At 42.1% G+C, this 19,829-nt stretch overlaps 3 protein-coding genes across 5 annotated transcripts in view; 1 reads left to right on the top strand and 2 right to left on the bottom strand.

Moving 5' to 3' along the window:
- The window catches only part of golgb1 (golgin B1), a 36,702-nt gene extending 31,675 nt beyond the window's left edge, over positions 1-5,027 (bottom strand). For both annotated transcript variants that reach the window (XM_051929915.1, XM_028808783.2), the window contains exon 1: positions 4,882-5,027. The gene's annotated coding sequence lies outside the window, so the exon portion shown is untranslated. The remainder of the gene's footprint in view (positions 1-4,881) is intronic.
- Positions 5,028-15,919: 10,892 nt separating this feature from the next.
- guca1a (guanylate cyclase activator 1A) lies at positions 15,920-18,564 on the top strand. The gene is made up of 4 exons (XM_028794359.2): positions 15,920-16,194; positions 16,737-16,886; positions 17,056-17,146; positions 17,519-18,564. The coding sequence occupies exons 1-4, from the start codon at positions 15,997-15,999 to the stop codon at positions 17,644-17,646; spliced, it is 567 nt and encodes a 188-aa protein (XP_028650192.1). The 5' UTR covers positions 15,920-15,996; the 3' UTR covers positions 17,647-18,564.
- A 570-nt stretch (positions 18,565-19,134) lies between these two features.
- The window catches only part of reln (reelin), a 147,449-nt gene continuing 146,754 nt past the window's right edge, over positions 19,135-19,829 (bottom strand). For both annotated transcript variants that reach the window (XM_051919109.1, XM_028808741.2), the window contains one exon: positions 19,135-19,819. Coding sequence is in view for 1 of the 2 variants with exons in the window: in XM_028808741.2 (XP_028664574.2) it covers positions 19,723-19,819 (97 nt within the window). In the remaining variant the exon portion in view is untranslated. The remainder of the gene's footprint in view (positions 19,820-19,829) is intronic.

Here is a 19,829-nt window from a genome sequence, read left to right as displayed (position 1 = left end):
TTTGTCAAGCAGCCTAAACAAAAATGTTGTTGATGTTGTCAAAGCAAACTGCTGTCATATGAAAGCTTTGTCAATACAAGTGTCCTTCACTAGTCAGAAATACCCACAATACTAACTAACTATGGCCACAGGACACACAACTCTCCTGTTCTAAAACACATCTTGACACAAGCAAGTTACAGTCACATTCCACAACAGAAGTAACATATTAAAACTAGTGACAATGAAGGCAAAAGGCGAGCAGTATGGATCAGACGACACCGCTGACAGAGATTCCTTCGGACAAAAAGGCGTCCCGATGGACATTCACTTTAGGCTAGTAAATGAACTCTGGCTGGATATGATGAACAAAATAAAGCACCTAAAAGCAGGTACTGAATCTGTAACTGGAAGGGACTTTGATCTAATCACCAGCTAGCTGCATTCATCTTTTCTGTTCTCTTTGGGGGAGCTGAAACCCAATGAACTCATCTCTCTTGGTTGGGGGTGGGAAGGGGCTGAAAGCTGATGATGTTCTGTTGCTACTCTCTTCAGGTGAGAAGCCGTCCACTCTCTGCAAAGCAAGAAATTCACAAACTTTTTTAGCCTAGAAACTACTCTCCATGGAGCTTTGTAGCTGAATGCCCTTAACTAGCTCCACTAACATCCACTATGCCAATGCATGGGCCCGAGCCCTGTCTGAAAACACTGCGAAGTAGCCATTACTTAAAGAAGAGAATCACTGCCTACACACTATTGTGCCAGAAAGGTCAATGCTTTTTTGCCTGTGAAGTTGCAGAGGACACAGCAAACAGCCTAACAGCAAGCTGAGGAAAACATCACAGCACACCACAGACAAAGGACCAAGTGGCAAAAATCAAGATGCAAGAAGAATCCTCCACTTGAACAATAGTAACAATTCCACACAACATCGGGGACTATCCTTAAAGACCTGGCATCCTAAAACCTGTTAATCTGTGTCAACATAAATGTGTTTGTCCGTGTTGCGTCATGTCTTCAATGTCAATACACATGCAGTTAAATTTCTGCAATCCTTGTTTTTATCAATAAACTAGCAACATACCCACGCTTCACAGTGGCGAAGTACTGCTTTAAAGTTTGTATTAAGAAGAAAAGTAAACCTTTTTAAATGGAGGGAAAATATACCAATAATTATTTGTTAAGGATCTCTTTGTATACCACGTTGTCAGTTCGGCCCTCCAGTTGTAATATGACCAAGCTGTGCGCTGAGCTTACTCTTGAGCATGCAACGTATAGTTGGCCACGTGAAAAGCAATCTTGCCTCAAATCAAAGCCAACCTTTTATAGGGTCTGTCCCTGAGACTTATTAATTGTCATTGTGAAGCAGAACCTTACTGGAAATTGGAGGCATTTGAACTGAAATGGGTTTCATCGATAACTTCGCATCCAGCTTTTGAGAGTTGAAACATTCATAAACATCAAAGTGTCCACTATTCAAATCATCACCTGTGAATCTAAGATGTTTAAGAGGCATTGGCGGTTGTCCAAAGGTGTAAAATATTTGGCCATTTGGCCACTTGAAAGCGACAACCGAACAATTCAGCGGCAGCCATCAACTCACATGCAGAACCATAGGTGAAGGGCTTAAGCATTTCACTCTTATAGTGCTCCTGTGTAGTATAATTATCTCCTGTACCGTCATCAGTCCACACCTTGAACCTGTCCCAGTCATTCAATACATAAGACACAATGTTCCTCCGGATATCAAGAGTGAGCCTGATATGGCCGTGCAATATGTAACACAGAGAATGGAAAAAGGCAGTCACCATCTCCGGGCATGGAAACCACTCGGTAAGTGACAGTTCTTTGATCGATGGTGATCACCTCGATAGACATGTTAATGGGGGGTACGGTTGGAACGATAAAGGAAATGGGTACCTGAACAATATAAACTAAGTCTAAAATACCTACACAATAACTACAGTATAATCATAATAAACGAACAATAAAACAACGGAGAAACCGTGGATTAAATAAAAAGGCTGTAGTTATCAGCAGGGAGACGTGAATACCGTGGCAAAGCAAGGAAGGGAATGAAGAGACTGGAGCGACGGACAGCCTTATATAGGCAGGCAGCCAACTACATGGGAGGCGTGGGGATGGGGGACCCAAGCCCCGTGCAGTGCGGTGCTACAGCTAGGTTTACAGTTTACCCGCCAGTGTAAGCACAAAACCTGAACTCTGCACACTATCTCTGGACACATCCTGCTGTACTAGGAACTACAATCAAGAAGCCGCAAGAATGCTGGCCCAAAGCCAGAGTTCACTGCTGAAGCGTCAAAACAAATCATCTACTTGTGTGGAAGGAGGAGACACACCTTTATAACAAACTTGACAGGATTCAATCTACAAGAGAAATCAAAATCAGCACGCACACACCCGAGTCAGGTGGGATCCACACACGAACCTGACAGGTGGCACAGGCAAGCAAATCTGAGGCAGAAGTGTGAAAAGCCAAGTCTTGTGAGAACCGGAGGAATGGCAGCACTTAGAATGCTTAACACTCTCTTAGAAGTATGACATGTAGATATCAAGGGGGCTGCAGGTTTCGAAAATTTAAAGGAACACTGACACCGATACAAGCCTGTGGAACACAGTGACCCGAGATGCAGGAAAACTCATCTTTCCACTCCAATACCTACTTTAGTTGCTTAGAAGAAAAAAAAATCCAGCAGTATTGCTTTAGTATGTTAGGAAACTTGCTACATGAAACTTAATATATGCGATATGTTGGGACAGTGACTGCTCAATGAGGTCACTTATAGCAGGCCAGAACATAGTCCATTACTTTAAGAAATCAAACGGAAGGCACACAAATCTTTCTTGCAGGGGCTAAGTCAAGCTGAAGGCTAACTGGCCCAAACAAATTTGCCAGAGAGAAGCAGTATACCTGAAACAGAGAGAGAGAGAGAGATGATTGTGGTTTACAGTAAGCAGATTGTGTCAGATTTGGATACTCAGAAACAGAACCAGTCTAGTTGTGAACCACGTCCTGTTCATGGATAGACAGACAGATGGAGACAAAGAGAGAGGGGGGCACAAGTACAGTGAAATTCTTGCTTGTACGTGCTAATCAAAATGGATACATGGCATACCTGCACACCAGAAGGGCCAAAAACTGCTAAGACAGAGATCAGTAATGTGCAAATCTGCACCAGAGACTTTTAGCCGAGGTATGCATACATCACTCTTGAACTGACAAATTAAATGTCGAAAACAGGTAATTGAATAAATTCAAAATGTTTCATACCACTTGCCCTACATGTGCCTTCAGCACCTTTCCTTGGTATCCTCATGTGTCTAACCTCCAAACATCCAATTTTTGACTATCAATGGCAGACAGGCACCCACTAACTTCTGTGAAAACGCTCTTCATTTTGTTGTGAATACTGCCCATCTTTGAAAGCAATTAAGGCTAAGCTTTGCTAGCATTTAGCATCCCAACATCACTCAATAAGCTGCATTCCTCCTAAGCCTTTGCTTGGTATCCTCCTGTGGTCGTTCTTCTCTTGATTGTGTCATCGTGACTATTGAGCCATACATGACAGCAGGGCCGTCTTAACAGCATTATAGGCCCCAAGGCAAAGTAGTGCAAAGCAGGGGCCCCTACCTACCTACACAACCAATCAGCAAGTCATAACCAGACACAGATTAGCATGGGGCCCCGGGACAACTGCCTAGAGTGCCCATGCGTTAAGACGGCCCTGCATAACAGCCAAACTGATCAATCACACCAAAATTAAACTGCTCAGGATCGGACATGCGCAGACAGACAGAAGCATTTTATTATATAGTAGATCTTCCACAGTTCTCCAAACATTTAGACACACACACATAAAAAATGAGATGTGACAGCACTGCAGTTTTGTTAAGTGACAGTATAGGTAATGCTGCTTCTGGAGTGGCAGTGCACTCCACTGAAACGCCACCATTTCTGCTAGACATTGCCACATTTACATTATATTCTCTACTACACTTTATTATTTCCATTTAAAAAAATGAAACGGGCAATTCTGAGTCCTTCTGGTTAGATACTAGCCAACATTACTCATTTTTGTGCCACACTGTATGATACAAAGCCCATATGTTTGGGGTCAAACAAGTCACAAAACAATACAGAAGAAATAGAAAATGACAGAATTAACAAGAAGAACCAGCAGTGACACAGAGAAGTGGAAGAGGATAGTTAAGTGACACTGCAGATGGCTGATCTCCAAAAAAGCGAAGTTCCAGAGTGCGATTTTTTTTTCCAAGTTATTCTGGGGATAGTCCAGCCAACACAACACTTTGTAACATCATAAAAACAATTAAAAATACAGTACATTGTATCAATCTCAGCAAGCACATGATAACGACTTGTGTTAACTGATAATTGTACTGAAATGCCGGGGTGTGCATCGGAAAAAAAGTTTAGGGGCATTCGACTGAAGGCAGAGTTATAAAAAAACATTTTTGGAAAAGGAGGAGAAAGGAACAAGCCAACTTTTCTGATCTCAGTCCCTACTGTCCTGTGAAGTCCAAGGGTCTCCACTCACTTGGTGAGCTGCTCGTCGCCCACGGGACCCTCAAAGCCCAGGTACAAACCGTCTGCACATTTACTGCGTGTCAACCGCCCTTATCTGTTACTGGGTACGCGCATTTACTTTGACCGTGGACATCTGCACAATAACATCATCGTAAAGTCATTCCGAAGAGATAGCGAGAACCCAGCAGGAGGAGTTACGGTACACAGCTGAACCAGAGGTGGGTGACAACCTGGCTGGCTCTTCATTCTACTTGAGAATTAAACACTCAGAAGCAAACAAGAACGGCATTGGGGTAGACAACAGAGAACCCGAACAAGTGCTAACTCAAACTGACCTGACAGTGGACACTGCTGACACGGTGACAGGATGACCGCTGCTGGACGCAGTCTAATGATAACAATCAAACAGTCTCTTCTCCTACTTCGCTCCGCGTCTCTTCCTGTAAGTTTGGCCACATCAGCACGTAACCCGGAAGAAAAACTCCAGACTCCCCTTTCGATGTTTCTTTTTTTTGATGATTTAATTCGATTAAAAGAAATCCAAACATTTAAATGAATAAATAAATTAAAAGTTTACATATGAAAACAAAACCCGTCTCTTGCTCATGTTTCGCACAGCTTGCATTTACCGGAAACAATCGTTGTGAGACTGCGCTCAGGTCTTTAAAGGCGCACTGCATTTTGGTACTTGTAGTGTCTTCATACGTCCTCCTGAAAGCCAATGTTTAGCTGTGTTCTTATTGTCTAGTTGTAAGCGTCTTCCTTGTTTGGGTAATGAAATGATACTGAATCTTTCGTCAAATATTACAATCAGATCTTTGAACGTTACATTTAGTCAAAAAGTATTTCGATCATCAATTAAAATTCTGTTTTGTCTTTTATCAGGCTAAAAATGCCAACCATCGACCCTCAAGTTGCTTGACTGTATGGCTGTCACTCATCTTCAACACTAAGTTCAAGAATAGCTAGAGTAATGTAAATCTGAATTCTTATTTAAGCTTATCTTCTCACATACAGTATAAACACATTAGGAAACAGTGTGTTACAAAACTGTAAATTCCGACACCCCAGATTACAATCATCACGATCTGCTTCATCTGTGATATTCTAACATGAGCCCTAAAGACTCAGTCTCCTACCCTTGTTGAATCCTCATACCTTTAGAATGATCTTTTTATATCTGTTAGGGAGGATCCATCAAAAGACATCTGAAAGTGCACCTTTATTTTTATTGTAACTTGAAATTGGTCATCACTGCGCATGTTTAATTTTCTTATTGATTTTACTCTATCAGGTACTGTATCTGACAATGAAGATAATGAGTTCTTCTGAAGGAGCATAGGTGTTGAGGATCACTGAGAGTGTGTGGATTCCCAGAGTTTACAATCCCAGGCATACCAATCCGTTCAGGATGATCTCCTTGTTCTGTGATGAGGGGAAGGTGTTCTTCAGCATTATAGTCAAATGGCCGGACAATTGTTTCCAAATGAATAATAAAAAGAATTAATTACATTTATCTGGAGCTTTTCCCAGTACTCAAAGTGCTTTACATAGACAGTGGGGAACCATTTCAATCACCACTAATATGCAGCATCCACCCTGGATGATGTGAGGACAGCCATTCTTGCACCGGTATGCTAAACTCACAGGAGGTGAAGAGGCGAGCCAAAAAAGGAACAGGGATGATGATGACCAGGTCCCATTCAGGAAACACCCTACTCTTTTTGTAAGACACCCAGGGATATTTAATGACCACAGAGAGTTAAAACCTTGGTTTTATGTCTCATTCAAAGGTCGGTGCCAGTTTTTACAACACAGTGTCCCCGTCACTGCACTGGGACATTGGGATTCACAGACCACACATCTGTCCCCTCAATGGCCTCACCAATACCTCTTCCAGCAGCAACACTGGGCTTATTCTTAAATGGTCTCCCATCTAAGTATTGCCCCATTCTTACCTTCAGGTGGATTACCTATTCTGAAGTGCACATGGTATGGCTGCAATGGTTCTATTCACACGCTGGTACATAACAGCTTGACCACCAGACTGCCCAGAACAGATGGATGGTTCATTCAACTCCTCACATAAGCCAAGGAGAACAGGGGCAATGTGGTGGTCTTGTGGTTTGATCTGGCCAGTACCTAGGCCTTAGTGTCACTAGTGAGTCATCATGTCCCAAATAAAGTTAGAAACCTCATCAGGATTGTTCTTGTGCTCAGTTTTTGTGAGTTGTTTTGTGTTCTATGCCATGTTATTGAATATGTTAATGTTTTCTTTCCTTAATTAGTTTTGTCTTGTCTATTGCTCATTGGGTATTATGTTATGTTAATGAAGTTTTTTCAGTATTTCAGTATTTTCTTTGCTCTTGGAATATTGAACCTAAGTGGGTAGCAACCCCTAACACTGCAACCACAGGAGCATCCTTGGCCTACACAAGGTTTGTATTGCCTCAGCACCACAGTTATTGCCGTTAAAGAGAAATTAAAATGAAGATGAAAAATTTTCCTAAAAATATTTTCATAACCTAAAATAAAAAAAATAACAAAATCAAAATGAAAAGCTAAAACAAGCTGTTAAATTACCTGAAAAGACTATGTGAAATAAAATACAAATTACAAGAAGTATTTTCAGTTCTCACCACAACTGGACTTATGTATGGGCTAACATAGGCTGTAACGGCTCTGAAATTAATCAAAATATACAAATAAATATTATTTGGTTGTTTTCCAAAACAATAATCTGTCCACTAGACCTCTTTATGTAGCCCTGAGATGACTCGTCCAAGGCTGGCCACATGCTCACCATCATCCCCGATTTTATGTGTCTCTAGTGAACAGCAGCTAGTGAAGGCGGACAGCCATTCACAGTGTTTGAGGCAATAAGATGAGCTGGTATGTCAAGGTGTAACTCAAAAGCAACTGAAGTCGACATGTGCTGGGCAATAAAACCTGTGCCTTATGGACAGCACGTCACGAGTGAAAAATGTTGCAATTTATTTCTCAGGTGTCTGCATTGTGTTGACAACTATTCACCTGTCACTTTGCACTTGAAAAATTCTTTTTGAAAATAAAGCTGTTCTTTAACATACTGACAGGCAGTTTCACTCAGGCTACATATATGATCAGAATGTTGTTGTTGACTGATCACTTGTGCTTTAGAAATTTAGTGACACAAACCTTTTATAATTACTGAGTCAGCAGTACATTGTGTCTAGTTTAATGGTGACTTGAAAAAGTCTGCAAATCTGTGAAAAAATTAACATGTACATATCTATCTATCTATCTATCTATCTATCTATCTATCTATCTATCTATCTATCTATCTATCTATCTATCTATATTGTCACACACGTGTGAATGGGAGGCAGCAGGGGGGTCTAGCTACTACTGACACACAGGAGCAGGAGAGTATACTGATAAAGACAATATTAAATTAAAGAGTGGTAACAATGCAGGTATACAGACAGTCAATAACTTTGAATAATGTTAAAGTTTACCCCCCGGGTGGAATTGAAGAGTCGTGTAGTGTGGGGGAGGAATGATCTCCTCAGTCTGTCACTGAAGCTGCTCCTCTGTCTGGAGATGATACTGTTTAGTGGATGCGGTGGATTCTCCATGATTGACAGGAGCCTGCTCAGTGCCCGTCGCTCTGCCACAGATGTCAAGCTGTCCAGCTCCGTGCCTACAATAGAGCCTGCCTTCCTCACCAGTTTGTCAAGGCATGAGGCATCTCTCTTCTTTATGCTGCCTCCCCAGCACACCGCCTCTTCCTCTTCCATAGCAATAAAAAGCCAAAAGCCTTGCTCTTCTGTCAGTTTACTTCAGAACTCAGTCATTTATGACAATTTACTTACTTACTACTTGCTTGCTTGCTTTCAGTTAACCCTACACTGTCACACACGTGCACATGGGGAACAGTTTACATGCTCAAACAATGTTGTTTATCAGCCAGAACAGGAGTTGGCGATCACAACTGATCCTCTCTCCTCTTGTTTCCCTGCAGTTCAGCCGAAGGCCCTGCCTCTGAGTGACATCATTACCGAACCACCCACTAACATCATTTCCGGCCAGCCCTGATGACGTTACTTCTAGTACCCAGAATTCATCTTCCTGCCACATCAGTTACTGTTCCAGCCGCCTTAACTCCACCTCATCCTCCTATCCACCATATTTATAGAACAGACTCATCCTGTTAGTTCAGTTCAGTTGTGAACTCCGATCTGTAAAGATGTGCTTCTTTTATTTTGCTGATTTTTCAGTATACGGGCTGGCCATCTCCAAACCTTTTTCTTGTCTATTGCACTATTTTTAACACAATATATATATATACTGCTTAAATTAAGGGATTGCTTAATCATCACAGTCTAACACCAAGTCAGCTAAGCTCCAGGGATATCAATCTGTCCAGTTAGGAACCATAAGTGATTGTGAATCAACTTCACCTACTTTGCTCCAAATGAAAGTGACAACAGGTCTGGCCACAGAGTATTGCTCTTTCCTTCTCGTTCCTGACCGATTCTTTTCTAGTTTTGCATTTTGCTAGTGTCCTTGTAAGTATTGGTAGCATGAGGCAGTACCTGCAGCTGATTCAGGTTGTACAGGTAGTCCATCTCCTCCAGGATGGTACATCTATGTGCCGTCACAAGAAGGTGTGCTGTGTTTCCCAGCACTGTCTCAAGAGCATGCAGGAGACAACAGGAGACGGGCTGTTACACGAGGAGAGCTGGACTGGGCTGTAGAACGGCATCAACCCATCAACCCAGCAGCAGGACAGATATCTGCTCCTTTGTGTGAGCAGGAACAGGTGCAGCACTACCAGAGCCCTACAAAATGACTTCCATTTGGCTACTGGTGTGCATGTTTCTGATAAAACTGTTAGAAACAGACTCCATGAGGGTGGCATGAGGACATTGGTCCTGGAAGGCCAAAGTGGCTGTAGGTTTTCATTCTAACCCTTTACTTAATTAGTGACATGTTTTTGCTGTCAATTAACTTCTTTTGAATTAATTTTAATTGACTTGCTCTTGAAGACTCAGACCCCTTAATTGTTTCTTTTTCCTTAAGTAGCTGCCAAACAATAATGAGATACAAAATGAGCTAAAACATGACCAGCAAACTGTGACCATCATACAATATCTGAAAATAAAGAAAGATGAAAGTCTCAGGAATACTGATCTGCTCTGGTCCCCAAAACATTTTAACACTGCTAGTGTGGTGCTGAGGTGTCACCAGTTGCATGGCTGCACTCGGGTCCTAACCTGGGGTCCTGAGCTGGTTTGTCATGTGGTGGGTGCGGCAATGCGTTGTATCAGTGCGTGCTCCTAACCTCCTACTCCTCCTCCTCTTAGAAAAGAGAAAATCAACAATTTTGGAAATGTATGCTATTGTGAGCGACAACAATCATGGAATTAAAAAACAGTTTAATTAACGACTAGACTTGGCACCTAATTAAGCAACTGGTTGGAGTGAAATTGGTCGGAGTTTGAGGACCTGACTTAGCTGGTCTTCTGCTGGCTCACTCACTTCACATTTCATTTCTGTTTGGGTGTCATTTAAGAAAAGAAATTAAGCATTTCAGAGGAATGATGAAGATATTCAGGGTAATAAATCTTAAAAAAAATCAAGTCAATTAAAATGAATTCAAAAGAAGTTAATCAGCAGCAAAAACAGGCCACTAATTAAGAAAAGGGTTAGAATGAATGAAAATCTGTAGTCCTCCAGGACTGGAGTTGGGGACCCCTGCTCACAGCCCATCACTGTGCAGCTTGATTGGCATTCGCCAGAGAATACACAATTGGCAGCTCCACCATTGGCATCCTGTTCTCTTCACAGATGAGAGCAGGTTCACCCTGAGCACATGTGACAGGTGTGAAGGAGTCTGGAGACGCCGTGGTGAATGTTACGCAGCCTGCAACATCATCCAGCATGACTGGTTTGGCGATGGGTCAGTGATGGTGTGGGGAGACATATCCTTAGTGGGTCACACAGACCTCCACATGCTAGGCAAAGGTACACTGACTGCTGTTAGGAACCGGGGTGAAATCCTCAAAACCATTATCAGACCTTACACTGGTGCAGTGGACCCTGTGTTCCTCCTGATGCAGGACAATGCCCGGCACCTCATGTGGCCAGAGTGTGTAGGCATTGATGCCATTGACTGTCCCACATGTTCCCCAGATGTGAATCCAACTGGGTGCCTTTGGGACTTTATGTATTGGTGCATCATATGCTGCCAAATAGCATCACAGACTGTCCAGGAGCTCAGTGATCCAGGTAATTTAAAATTCTAGCATAAAGACTAAATGACTAGATATGTATAATATATATGACCTATTTGTGGGTTAGGAGAAAGAAAATGTAGAAAGCACCAACAATCAGAGCACACATGCAAGTCAAAGTCCTGCTGTCTTGCAAAGGGCAGCAGATTAGAGAACGGACTCAGTCAAACACAAAACACGCAAGGAAGACTGAGTTATTCGAAGTTAGGATGTACAAGGCTATGTGGCATGCCATCATTCCGAAGATTTGCTGCTTCTCTCAGCCTCAAATTAAAATGTTACATGCTGCATGAGTAAAGGTTATGGTGGGACTGCAGGAAAGTAAATCAGGGAAAAGAGAAAGGAGGATTTTTATAGTGCTAGGCTGCTTCAGTCATTTGTTATTTGTTTTATTCTAGTTCAATTAAAATTGGTAATTTACATGCAAAAGTTCAGTTTGTTTAGCCCAAATTACCATAAAAATTGGTAAAATTGTCCATATTCAGTATCTAGTTTTGTTTTTGCTTGTTTTTAATGAGATGTACATGTAGGCTTCTATGAACATTAAACAAATATTGCATCCAAACCCATTAATAATAAAAATAATAATAATAACAACAACAATAATTTACATTTTGATTGCGACACAAAACTGTAATTTTGATTATTTGATTATTTTTCTTTTGTACATTTACAGATTTTACTAATATTCTGACTGCAATGGGGGGTATATATATATATATATTTTTTTATTTATGGATGTACAGTATGTATGTATGTGTATATATATTGTAACAGTAGGGGGCGCTATTGCTCCCTTGAACCCTCAGGTACCACGCCAAACACCAGGTAAAAGTCCAAGACTTTTTATTTTTATAATAACAACGTGCACAAAGCACCCTCCACTCCACACTACTCATACAATAAATCAATAATCGATCACTAATCCTCCTCTCCCAGACGCGTTGCCACCCTTCCACCCAGCTCAGCTCACTCGTCTGGGTTTCCCACAGTCTTTTATAGACCATGACCCGGAAGTGCTCCTGAACCCTTGTCCATGTGACTCGTTAGCACTTCCGGGTCGGATGAAAACTCTCCTTCTTCATCCCAGATGTACGTCGTTTCCTCTGTCGCAGTAATTAAGACACACTTCCGGGTTATAGGGCACATGTAAATCCTTGAGCCTCCCTACAGCGTCCTCTGGTGGGCCCCACGGTGTCCAGCAGGGTCGGGAATAAAAACTCCATTGTCCATGATTCCCTGCTGGTCTTTGGGGCACTTCCATGCTACAGGGAGGGCTCCATCTAGTGGCCTGGGGGTATTGGCCAGGATGAACGTCCGGCCATCTCCCACAATATATATATATATATATATATACATATATATATATATATATATATATATATATATATATATATATATATATATATATATATATATATATATATAAATTATACTTCTGTCTGTCTGTCTGTATGATTTTCACACGAAAACCTCCTCATCTCTTCCTAAAAAACGTGTCATTTATTTTCAGCCTAATTAAAATTCTTAGAATTTAGAGCCAATACATTTTTTACTTAAGATTTCCAAAAGTGTCCAGATTACAAGCAGTGTAAAATGAGTGTAACAATAATACCAATACAACCTGGATAATAATCAGTTCATCTTGCTTAGGCTACCAGGTGGCTCATTGTCTTAGTATGTGATTGGTTTCTGGTCTGGCATGGTCTAACATGGCCCTTGGATGAAATGGAAGAGACACAGGATGCCCCCTCTATGGATGTGATAGCAGAAACATCAACATGTCTGTCTGCATGAATGGAGCAGTACAGACAGAACATACCTCTGCAAGCATCAATTTATCCAGTCCTGATGGTCCTTGACGCACCTCTTGGATCATTGGGGTTTCCCAATGACCCAGCTCAGGCAGACTCAGTCTCCATTCCATCTTGTCCTCTTTCTGGAAGCTCATAAATTCTACTTGTACAACTAAATGCACACTTCTGATGCCACAGACAGAGTATCAAAGCAGCTGTTTTGCACTCAGCAGGATAGTGAATTATAGAAAAGCACTCTTGTCCAATCGGTTACAATGACATCAATGCAGAGTCTTGAACCCTATTACCACAAACTGCACACCTCAGAGAAACACTTAACAAAAGTTCTTTATCTGATCTAGTAGGGTCATAAATGAGCCAGAGAAAGAACAGGCTTACCCAGCTTACCCTGAATACTGTTGTTTTTAAAAAAAAAGGATGACTCAAAATTATTTGATAAAGACAATTTTACAAATGAATAATCATTATCACCGTATATGGTCAATTTTACCCTCTTTTACAGGGTTCCTTTCTTGGACTTCATTTCAATTTTGCATTTCCCGTTGGGTTCTGTTTTACGGATGTATTGCACTTGTACTGTGATTCAGATTCTGGATTTGATTTAGGTCATTTTTCTGAGTGCTGCCTTTTAAGGCATTTTTTTTATTATCATATGATTGCTAAGAAACTTTGTTTTGTGTGTGTGTGTTTTTTTTCTGGGGGAGGCCAGGGCTTTTGCCAGTTTCCTCTCTCCCTTTAGGATCTGTAAGCTTGGCTTTTTTTCAACCTGCACGCCTGTTTAGGAGGACATGTGGTCCTGCATGATTTTTTTTTTTAATTTTAAGGCCTAGTTTTGGAGGTGAAGTCTTTGTTGACATCTATGCACCCTGCAATCACAGTTTTCTCAATTGGCTTTAAGCAAATCTCTCTCCAGACTATGTGGACATGTTTGTTTTTCTCCACAGGAATTAAAGAAGGCTGCCAAGCTGCAGGTTTTATTACAGTGCAGTTTGCACTTCTTATTTTTTGAGAACACAATGTTTTTGGGTTTTCTTAAATCTTTATTTAATACAAGGATGTTTCTGAAAACAAATTACCATTGTTCTTATTTATTGCTAGTAATTACTAATATTGTAACTTGTGATTAAACAAGTTCACATAAAACTCACATGGTTGGTTCAAAATGGATTTGGTTTATTTAAAATCCTGGAGAACTCAAAAGAAACCCCTCACTCCCAATGGCCTTAGCCATGGTGTTGTATTTCAGTGCTGAGGCTGCTGTACATTACTGGTCCATCTGCTAACCAAGAGCCCAGTCAACCCCAGTCGCTCTTCTGTTGGTTTTCTTGTATATCTGAAGGACCTTGCATTTCACTTTGTTACTGTTAAAAAGCTCCAAATATGGTTTGATGAATATTCACAAGACTCTGCCATGATCTGTCACACTGACCACTGCATTTGCCAAGTGGAATTCATCTATCCATTCATCCAGTGAGGCGCACAGACTTTTTGGGGGTCAGTGGCTTGAAAGGAGCACTTTATGAGAGAGGAACCCGGCAGTTTATATATATTGTATGTATGAACATCTCTCAGTAACAAGATAAAATTAACATTTCTCTTTTACTTTCTAGGTTTTGGGTTTTATAGCAAACTCCTCCTTTCAGACCCCGTGTTTTAACAGGTTGCAATCACTTCTCCTTTGTTAACACTGATGTAATTATCTGTGGACAGAATCAGAAAATCTGAGAACCCTTCCTGTCCACATAGACTTCTAAGCTTGGAGTTAATTAAAGTGAACTTGCAAAAACTTTGTTTGGCAGTTTTAGGTTTGTAAGCCAAAATAATACTTTTACCTTAGTACAACAACTAAAACATTACAAATGTAATGAAAGGATATAGACACATATTTGAATGGTACAGAAGGCGAGTATAGCATTGAAATACAGCATTGGAAACCATGCTGGAAATGCTCAGTAGCACCAGACCCTTTGAATATACCCAGCATTGCCTGGGCACTAGGCTGAGGGCAGGCACATTCTCTCAGCTCTGCCAGTAGACTCGACTGAGCCTGAATGGCACCCTCTCTTTTCCAGGGATACCTTTTCACAAATGCTTGCAGTTTTATGATTTACTTGGTTGCAACATACTTGAAAAAAAAGAGTTATTGGATAAATCATTTTGAAAGTGGGCAGCACCCAGTAACCTTAACAAGCGGACTAGAAAAGGAAGCCTCGTACAAAAATGTGAATATGTGCAGGGGCTTGAGCAAATGTGGCCCCCCTGTTGTGTACATCCATCCATTTCTGAACCAGCTTAGTTCTGTCCTGTTCAGAGGTGCCGGAGCCCATCCTGATAGCACTGGGTGCAAGGCAGGAACTATCCCTAGAGAGCTTTCCAGTCCATCGCAGTGAATGCTGAGTCTCATCGGGCCACTTCACCTAACACACATGTTTGGGATCTGGGAGGAAACCAGAGAACCCCCAATAAAGGTAATAATTTATGTATCCCTGTGTACTTTAAATTTATTTTTAGATACAAAATGCACTGAAAGTGAAACCTACTAATAATAAGGCACGTGAAGGAATAGGCTGAGGTCTGCCCAGAGTACGGCCTGGAGTTCTGACAGCCCAGGGCACACTGGCTGTCTTAACTTGTTAAAGAAGACAGCCTAGAAACTCGTTAGTAATGTGTCCTTTACCTGATTGGTTGATTCTGGGATAAAACAAAACAAAACAAATCTGAAGTGTACAAAACAGAGAAATACTTAAAAACAAAAGTCAGTGGATTTCAGTGGATAAACTCTATTAAGAACTAAACAGAAACTGAAAGGATGAGAAGTTTTCTCCATGGGCTCCTGTCAGCTGTATTTATTGATCATCAGCACTAAAAGTCAGCTGAATGTATATATATATATATATATATATATATATATATGTCAAATGAGGCAAACTACAGCATAAATCTATCCCTATATTTAAAAGAACAGAATTCCTATGATCCAACCTGAAAGTAAACACCACAGGGTGAATGTGACAGTCACTTCTCCTGATATGACCTTCCACAAAGGAGTGGCCAGTGACAGGCTGCACGTCCCCATGCCCATTTAAATCTGAGAACTGCACCTGTGTGGTAGTAATTCTGTGATGACACTGCCTTCAGGGATGGTCATGCCTGTTACTCAATAGCCACTTTGAATCACAGCAGCCCAAGGCGATTGTTTTTAGCTCCCTAAAGCACTTGATTGGCTTAACTCCCTCAATCCCCTTTAAAAGCAGCCAGCTCACTGTCCAGGCACCAGTGTGTGTCGTGTGTCTGTGTGGAGACCCTAGGCCCCAACTGTGTCCCAGGTCAGCCAGTGGATCTTGTGCAGGGTGCAATGGGTAACTCCAGCAGCAGCACGGTAGATGACATGCAGGCAGTGGAGCTGCACCACTGGTACAAGAAGTTCATGATGGAGTGCCCATCCGGCCAGCTCACCCTGCACGAGTTCAAGCAGTTCTTTGGACTGAGAGGACTGGACCCCGAGGCCAATGCCTACATTGAGCAAATGTTTCGCACCTTTGACATGAACAAGGTAAGGGCAACAATGCTTCACTACAAGGAACTAAAGGTTTCTAAAAGGTTACACTAAAGGTCAGCGCTGCCAGGATAAGGATGGAGATTTTAAAATGGGCATTGTGTTTTGAACTGTCGCTCTGGGGATGAGTGGTAAATTTATAAACCACTGGACTCTGAGCTCAAATGTGGGACCTGTCATGTTTTTGCACAATGCCAGAGAAAAGCATCTCAGGAGAAGATGAGAGATAAGGAACTTGACACCACACAGAAGTGTTTTGAAGTGGACAGAGTGCAAGAAATGTCTCAACAGAGCACCTCTGGTTAGGGATTAAGCTCTTGAAAGTTTAGAGAGCTCAGACATGAATGCTATAGTGACAACCATTGAGCAGAGCACTGACTTTTGGGCAACCACTAAACTCCTAGCAGTATTTCTCCCTCAGGCAAGGTGAAACCCACTGGATGCTTGTACATGAGGGCTTGTCCACTGTTTGTGCTTTGAATCGAAATGCAGCTTACCTCAACATTTCTTCTGATTCCTGTACACTCTTCTTTATCTAGGACGGATACATTGACTTTATGGAGTACATAGCAGCTCTCAGTCTGGTGTTACGTGGCAAGATGGAGCAGAAGTTGCGCTGGTACTTCAAGCTATATGATGTGGACGGAAACGGCTGCATTGACCGACATGAGCTGTTGAACATCATAAAGGTATGCAGGAGGGAGGCGGTAGGTGATTTATCAATGGCCAGCTCACTAAATGAGGTCATCAAGATGCCACAGTACACAGCCCACCGTCACCTGCTTTTCTTTTATGAAATGTGAAGAGTCAACTGCTCTGTCATTCTAGCCTCAGTTTTCATGTTCTCTGTCCCTTTAGGCTATTCAAGCCATTAATGGAACAGAGCAGCAGGTGCCAGTGGAGGAATTCACAAATCGTGTATTTGACAAGATTGACGTTAATGGAGACGGTACGTAACGTGGCTGCAGGAGTTCACCTCTTGAACACTTTTTTTTTTGCTTCCATGTGCAAACTCATATCCCAACTAGGTTGTTCCTCCATTTTCAGGTCAGACAGCTGCTTGTTTTCCTATTACCTCCTGTATCACCCTAATGCCTCCTCTTGGCTCGTATTTTTTCTGACCTGCCCACTTGGTCCCCCATTATTTCCTAAGTCTTCTTCTTTCATTTCCTCTCACATTTCAATGCCACTCCATTTTGTTTCCCGATATGTTCCTCTGGTTCTGTCCTTTTTGCCTACACCCTTGTCAGTCTGCCTTTTCTCTGTCTATGGGATCTTACTGTCTCCTGCCGGCTTATATGACCTTTATTTTTTATTTTAGGTGAGCTGTCTCTAGAAGAGTTTGTGGAAGGAGCCCGTAAGGATGACGAGTTCATGGAGGTGATGATGAAGAGTCTGGACCTAGCACACATCGCAGCTGTCATCCACAGTCGGCGACACAGTGTGTAGAAGACCACCCAGAAGCAGTTTGCCACCAGGACTGCTAAAATTTAACCTTGAACCCCTTGCACTTGCTTTGATACCATCACGTACCGCATGCATAGCATTTGTACCACAGTAGGGGACCTACGTAAAACCAACAGACAGATGGCTGGGACGCAGATATCCTTCACCTTGTGGCCACCAAGTACAGCCTCAACTGGCTTCTAAAGGCTAAAAAATAATGAAAAAATTGAAGTAAAGGCATGTCATCCTAATGAGTTTACAGGAACAGAAAGTTAGCTTTGTATAGTAAATGTTGATGATGTTTACTGTAAAAGTCGCTATATGAAGTAAAGACCAACTAATTGAGGTAATATCATGTACATCTTGAATGCAGGCAGATATTCTATTCTTCAGAGTTCCAGGATGCAAAAAACTCCCTCCTGATAAAGTAAGTGAAGTACTGTCACAAGCGAAGACATGAGGACCCAGGAGCAGACCAGCAACCCTGACAAGGAGCATGCAATTCAGTTTACAGATCCAGAAGTCCTGGTTGGATGGAGATCTCTCTCTTTATGCTGCCTTTGAAATTGGTTGTCCATCCTGATGCTGGAAGCACAAAGTATAACTGTGTTGAAGAACTCCTTTACTCCTCTATAAGGTACTTAGCAGGATGATTAGATCAGCATTCAGGAACTCGAGGTCATGACCTAGAAGGGACAGCTTAGTGCAATGAGCAGCTTACAGTTACAGAAAACAGCCACCTTCTGCAAGTCAGGACTGAGTGAGAAAGCTCCATCCGCCTTCAATAAACTGCAAAGTATCTCTGAAATACCGGGCTGAGCTGTAAATATGTAAATAAGTGCAGCAATGGGTGTCAACCCTGGCTTCTCCATCCTTGTCACACACAACTGTGTTTGTACAATAAACAAGCCACTGGGCGTAGCTGTGTCTGTTGTTGTGCTAAGAAGGCATGCCTATTGAACCCATGCTAAGTCTGCTTCCCTTGAATATCAGTGGATGTACTCCAGGGGCCACTCACCACAATACATTATTCAGGATTCAGCATACAAATACACCTAAGTAATCAAAACCACTTACTTCAATTCATAGTCAAGGAAGACCAGAGTGTACCCCAGCTTCACTGGGCACAAGGCATTTAATTGCACTGGATGGATTGTCAGTCTACTGCAAGGTCTGCTCACACAATGTGAAGTGCCCACTTAATTTATATCCGAAATAAAAGTGTATATATGATATGGTAAGCTGAAGAGGCACATTATGCGAAGAGAGAGTTTTAAAGGCTTTTTGACATACCTGTATGTAGTTTGAATAAGAAAGCTAAAATGGGTGGATGAAAACTTGCACTTTAAGTGCCGCCATCCTACAGGAAGTAAACTAAACGTCATGATCACCCTCCTGCTTTGAATGCCTGGAGCACTACCACACCTCCACCAGTAAGAAGTAGAAACAGGGAGACTACCCCAACCAATCAACAGACCTTGTAAAGAGAAGCACACTGGGACAGGCCTTTATTTTGCTTGCGAAGGTCTCCTAATCGAGGTACACTGGTCTACGTGGAGTATCACAAGGGTGTGGAAAACAGCACAAGTCACTGCCATCTATGGGTACTTCAGCTAGGCAGAGACGTGGCAACCAAACACTAGAGAAAGGAAATAGAGTACATATAGTGGACTGGGATGGGTAGGTGCCAACACTACAATAAATATGGGCACACTGCTCTGCCCATTGGGCTTTGAGCTACCCTTGCCAGTTAAAAGAGAATGAAAAAGAGCAAATCAACACAACACCAACGCATCACAAAAAGTCACAGATACATAGACAGCAAAGGTCATCTTCTTCGTCCAGGGCTCCTGTTGGGCATGCCTTTTGACCAATTCACAGTGTGAAATGGGACGCAAAAATACCAAAACGGGGACACAAAGTGGGGTGGCTTTTGGACTGAGCCTTCAGGCATTTGACTTGGCAGCCAATATGTCAGTCAAAGGAGAGCAAAATGGTATACGTCGACGGGTTGCTGGATCCAGCTGGTACAAATGGCTGGCAGTGAGTACATGACTGGTAGACAACAGATGACGATTTTCAGAGGTGATGTCTCAAAGCTCGTCTCTTCCTGCTGTAGAAATGCCGCAAGCCACTTTGCCGTGAGAAGTTTGCCATGTAGCTCTGCTTGCGGGTGCTGCAGAAAG

The sequence above is a fragment of the Erpetoichthys calabaricus genome, chromosome 1, assembly GCF_900747795.2.
Source record: "Erpetoichthys calabaricus chromosome 1, fErpCal1.3, whole genome shotgun sequence".
NCBI classification, from domain to species: Eukaryota; Metazoa; Chordata; class Cladistia; order Polypteriformes; family Polypteridae; genus Erpetoichthys; species Erpetoichthys calabaricus.
The sequence above is the reverse complement of the archived record's forward strand: the minus strand, read 5'-3'. Positions and strand labels throughout refer to the sequence as shown.

What these genes read in the sequence shown, in the direction of transcription:
- guca1a (XM_028794359.2), top strand. Translation starts at nt 15,997, where the DNA reads ATGGGTAACTCCAGCAGCAGCACGGTAGATGACATGCAGGCAGTGGAG. An exon ending in GCACCTTTGACATGAACAAG is followed by an intron (nt 16,195 to 16,736) that starts GTAAGGGCAACA and finishes TTCTTTATCTAG; the next exon opens with GACGGATACATTGACTTTAT. An exon ending in AGCTGTTGAACATCATAAAG is followed by an intron (nt 16,887 to 17,055) that starts GTATGCAGGAGG and finishes CTGTCCCTTTAG; the next exon opens with GCTATTCAAGCCATTAATGG.